Genomic DNA, 5,235 nt, shown 5'->3' with positions numbered 1-5,235 from the left:
ACCAAAACCCATCCCCAAACTCAGGAGCACAAAAGGGCTTTGCTTCGTACAGATGGTTTTGCTGTGGAGCACTAAGGACAGGCTGAAGCTTCCGAATCCATCAGACCCAAATGTTTTCACACTGGAATGCAATGATTTCCCGAGATCAGTTTTAAGGATCACTTCTTTGAAACGGTCCATAAAAAAATCAAGACGCCACCTTGGACACTGCATCTCCGCGAGGCAGCAGGACCCAGGGGTTTGGTTGTGAGCTCTAGTTGTGCTTTGCCCGGCCGCCTCGCAGGTAGCTCTTCCACCTCTTGACGAACTCCTTGAAGATGGGGGACTCGTCGATGGTGCTGAGGAGCTGGAGCTGGTTGATGTGGGTGGTGTGATAGTCCCAGCGGGCCAGGTTGGGAGCGGTGCCGAGCATGAAGTGCCGAAGGTCATAGATGGTCCCTGAGCCGGTGTCGTAGAGGGGAAGCATGGCCTTGAGGGACTCCATGCCCCGCTCGTAGAGGACCCGCGCCTCCTTCCCCAGCTTCTCCCCGGCCGTTTCTTTCAAGTCATAGAGCCCGATTAAGGAGTACATGAAGCCGTTGAGCACGAAGGAGCTGGGGGAGGTCGGGTACTCCTCGTACCAGTCGTGCCGGTTCATGAAGACGGCTTTGACCCCGCGCTGCTCCGATGGCAGCTTGTACGGCGCCGTGGCCCGCAGAGCCGAGCTGAGGAACGCGTGGTCCTTCGTCAGCAGGTACGCCCGCACCAGCGTCGAGATGGCCTGTCCTTGTGCCAGCCGTTGAGCACGAAGGAGCTGGGGGAGGTCGGGTACTCCTCGTACCAGTCGTGCCGGTTCATGAAGACGGCTTTGACCCCGCGCTGCTCCGATGGCAGCTTGTACGGCGCCGTGGCCCGCAGAGCCGAGCTGAGGAACGCGTGGTCCTTCGTCAGCAGGTACGCCCGCACCAGCGTCGAGATGGCCTGTCCTTGTGCCATAGCCGAGTACCAGCCCGGGTCCAAGGACTTAAAGCCTTCCCCCAGCTTCCTCGTCACCATGATGGGCCAGCCGCCCCTCTCGTCCTGGTTCCTCACCAGCCAGTTACTGGCAGCAAAAAAAGCCGCCATGTGAGCAGTGGCCGAGATGGTGACGTTGTCGAGGAAGCCTCTTCCCTTTGCCACCAGCCTCACCACTCTCTTGGGCATGATTTTGGTCTGCTTCACAGCTTTTGTGTTGGAGAGCCCGACGCCCTTCCGCAGGTCAGTCACCAGGTCTCTGGTCAGGGTGCTCCAGCCAGTCCTGGGGCCGATGCCGTAGTAGATGTCTCGGTCCTTAAAAGCGATGAGCTGGTTGTTGGAGACGTAGTGCACAGTGAAGAGCTGGTTCTTCTCTGTCGTCTCGAGAACCACGGAAACGCTCCCGTTTGTGATGAATTTGAGATCAAAGGAAATGATAAAATCTCGGGTGTTCCCAAGCTGCAGAGATACCCCTTCGGTATTGTCTGCAAAACAAACCAGGAGAGCCTTGTTCAGTGCTACAGCACTCATTTCTCCAAAGCATTTAAGCTCTGAAGTGCAGCTTCCAGAGGCAACCCCTCTTACCAGGCAGGATCCAAAAGCTTTTAGGGCAGCCCATCAATAATTTAATCATGCTTTCTGTGCACCATCATATATTATTTAATTAAGCATAAAGTGAATCCATGAGCAAAGGCCAACTCGTTTGCATCTTACATTAACGCGCTGTAGCACTTGGCTGTGGAGCAGAAGTGCCGAGGGCTCCGTCGATGGCTTTAGCAGATGCTTCTGGTACCTGATTGATGGAGGAGTGTAAAGGACACGAGAAGATACAGGGTAAGGGAAATGGGGGGGTCTCACTGCTGCCTGCAGCTGGCAGGACACAGGACAGGCAAAGCCAGACTTATGGGGCACATCAGTGCGACTTTCTTCTTTCCAAACCTGACAGTCCCATAAACTGATTAGTTTAATGGCAAGGAAAAAGAAAAGAATATAGGAAGACCAATGTTAAAGTATTTATTAACCTCTCCGTTGGCAAAACTCAATTTAATTTAAAAATATATAAATCTAGATAAAGCTCCCAGGCAATGCCACAGAATAAAACCCAGTGTTCTCTCACAGGCTAGATTTTAGAATGGAAAATCAACTTCTCCACCCCCAAACCCTTATACTTGGAGATCAAAGGGCTAATTAGTTTGTAAGGCTGTGCAAATCCTGTAGCTTTGAAGGCACAGAGGGATGATGAACACTTAAAGACAGGCATCTTCATTTAACAGCTTTCCATAGGATGAAACTCTCCCACGCAAAGCAATTGTTTCCCTTCTGTACAGCACCTATTATTTTGACCCAAAGTCATATTTTCCAATCTTTTAAAGCAAAAGCTTCATTCCTTTGAGTTCTGGAGATCAGCATCTGCTTTGGGAGGAGAAACCAAGCGCTTTGCTACGCAACATTGTGCTCCTATGAAAAATCTAATTAAAACAACCCCCACTCACAATTCCTGTCAAGTAAGTTTCATGGTTCCCTGTAAATAAATGCTTGGGTGATAACGAAGGGAATAATAATAGAGAGGAGGGAAAAAAAAACAGAGTTTTAAGCAGTGAAGGAGAATGAAAGGCTGCCTGTTGTTTGCACTGCCTTGAGCACCTGCAAATCCCTTACTTAAGGCCATCTAAGATGAGTGGATGCAGACCATGGCCTTCCAGCCCTGCAGATTACTCTGCCATCAATAAAGGATGAGGAGAGAATACATAAGAGATCTTTTAGCCTTCCCTCTCCCCGTATTTATCTACTACAAAGACACGAGAGTGTTCAACTTTTTCCTGGAGACCCAGGCCTAAGGTGCCAACTGAAAATTACTTCATTGTCTTTTTAAGTAATGGACTCATTAATTCTAATGTGTATTGATTGAGGAAAAATACAGTCCGTGCTTATTAATAAGCCTCTCCTAGCACAAAGGAAACTTGCATGAAAGAGTGAATTTCCCTGCTAAGTATGAAACGGAACACGGTGAATGGGAGAGATGGTAACACAACACATCTCGCACGGCTGCAAGGGATGGAGAGCGCCTGTGTTCAGCCCCACATCATCCCCGTTCCTCCCCAGCCCTCTGCAAATACCTACACAGCATGAGGGCAGCTGCAACTTCTTGTTGCCTTGTTTAGTGCAACTTGGGTTAAGCAGATCCAAGACCTCACATTCTGCAATATTAGTTGCATCCCAATGAAGAGAGTGATGCCAGGTCCGACTGGAATCCTGCACGTGCTGTGCTGGCTCCAGGCTGAAAATAGACCTTATCTATCCTCTGTCAACATCTGCTTATCACACGTCAGTGCTATTTCCCAGGCTGCACAACTGGTTCCTTTTTTTCTACTTATTTTGTTGCTTCTATTTTGAGGCAGGAGCTGAAAGGCTCAGGAAACGTGACTGCAGCTTCTCACTGCCCTCCCTGTGTGCATCCACCCAGTGGTTCATTAAAGTAGTGTTGGAAAAGCACCGATGGGGAGGAAAGAGAAGAAGAGACAAACTCCAGAGGTACAGAAACGAGGTGACATTCTCAGGTGAGCTCTCCAGGATGTGGAGTCACGTAGGGTAAATGAACACACATGAATCCCAGCCAGCTAAAGCTCCCCATGTACCATCTGTGCAAACTAAAGGCTTTGCTGACACATTGAGGACAACCCACCTGGAGCGATGAACTGCTTGACACTGGTGAACTTGGCTCTGTCAGACACTGTGGACAGGGAGCAGCCTTTGGGCACTGTCCACTCCGCAGACCTGCCAGCTCTGTCCTTCTCTTCAGCTGTTTCATACACCTCCACGTGAGGGGGTTTCTCTGTCAGGTTCTTACTGTAGTGACTCAACCCGTACTGTGCAATCTGGATGGGGTAGAAATAGCCTTGAGGGCCCCACTGCGTGGATAATGGCACACCTACAAGAGTTGGAAAACGAGGATGTTATCAGGAGGCTTTCAAAGAACAGCGTTCCCTGCTCTGCACACTCCTCCTCCACAGCCCATCGCTCCTTTGCTCCCAGCAAGCGGCATTCCCGGGCTTCACCGTTAACTGGGCTCAAGGAAAGCCCTGTTCAAGGGGTGAACGGCTCCCTGATTAAAACGAAGCAGGTTTGAGTGGCAGAGCAGTCCTTATCGTGGTCTCCCATACATTCTCATTTACTGAAGCATCATGCTCAGTTTAAAATACATTTAAAATGCCCTAACAGACTTTTTTCCCCATACCCCAGGGACTACTAAATCTCCAAACAATGTTACATCCAACACAATCCCTTTAACGCCACATAAATCTTTGCAAATCAAGTGCATGTGCTATTACTGGATTTAGGGAAATTATTTGATGCTAAAGGAGCAATTCACCCCGCATCCACAAATCTGCTCCAATTACCTTGGCTCCCACAAGAGTACTACAAGTGTAGTCTGGAACAATGCCTGCAGAAACCAGCCAGGCTCTCTACCCCAATACCAGCACAAAATACCCCACTTCTTCCACCCAAAGCTGTCCCTTGTCTTCAGAGCTCCAGCTCCAGCCCAGCTGTCTTTGGGATTAACCCTCCACACACAACTCTCTGTTGCAAGAGCTGGTACCTTGTAGGAGGAGAACACGCTTCTCACTCTTCATTTTGTGTTAAGGTAATTTTAGATTTAAGAGTCTGCATGGACCACAAGAATCCCAGCCTGGCTTGTGTTGGATGGGACCTTAAAGCTCATCCAGCTTCAACCCCCTGCCATGGGCAGGGGCACCTTCCACTAGAGCAGGTTGCTCAGAGTCCCATGCCCCAAGCCCCGTCCAGCCTGGTCTTGAACACTGCCAGGGATGGAGCATTTACCACGTTGCACCTCAGATGATGGCAGCAAGCTTTGAGAACCACTTCAACCACCAAAAAGAACTTAAATCCCGGACACGAACCTTCAACACCACTTATGCACTTCACTCTGTCTCGAACCTCCACGTTGTAGCCTTCGAAGGACATGAAGACCCCATCGGGGTGGTAAGGTGCTCGCTGTGTGTATACTTTGGAGTAGCTATGAGAGAATTCAAACCTGTCATAACCATCGTACTGAGCAATTTTCCCATAAACCTCAAAGTATTTCTCTACCCAGCTGAACGGCAGGAAGACCTCGTTGCCTTCCCTCCTCCCTTTAACGGTGTGCTCGTCATTGATCAGACAGTCTATCTCCTCGTACTTCAGCCCCGGGGCTTTGTTGAAGCCCCCCGCGATGGGGGGAGC

At 49.9% G+C, this 5,235-nt stretch overlaps 1 protein-coding gene across 1 annotated transcript; it reads right to left on the bottom strand.

The window, feature by feature from the left end:
• Nucleotides 1-253: 253 nt before the first annotated feature.
• Nucleotides 254-5,229, bottom strand: GLCE (glucuronic acid epimerase; the record flags this gene model as incomplete). The annotated part of the gene is made up of 4 exons (XM_010021617.1): nt 254-760; nt 961-1,478; nt 3,677-3,922; nt 4,914-5,229. Coding segments are annotated over 4 exons (1,587 nt in total), but the record flags the coding sequence as incomplete, so codon positions are not given.
• Nucleotides 5,230-5,235: the final 6 nt, after the last annotated feature.

The sequence above is a fragment of the Nestor notabilis genome, unplaced genomic scaffold (assembly GCF_000696875.1).
Source record: "Nestor notabilis isolate BGI_N333 unplaced genomic scaffold, ASM69687v1 scaffold24300, whole genome shotgun sequence".
In the NCBI taxonomy this organism is placed as follows: Eukaryota; Metazoa; Chordata; class Aves; order Psittaciformes; family Psittacidae; genus Nestor; species Nestor notabilis.
This window is presented reverse-complemented; position numbering and strand designations above follow the sequence as displayed.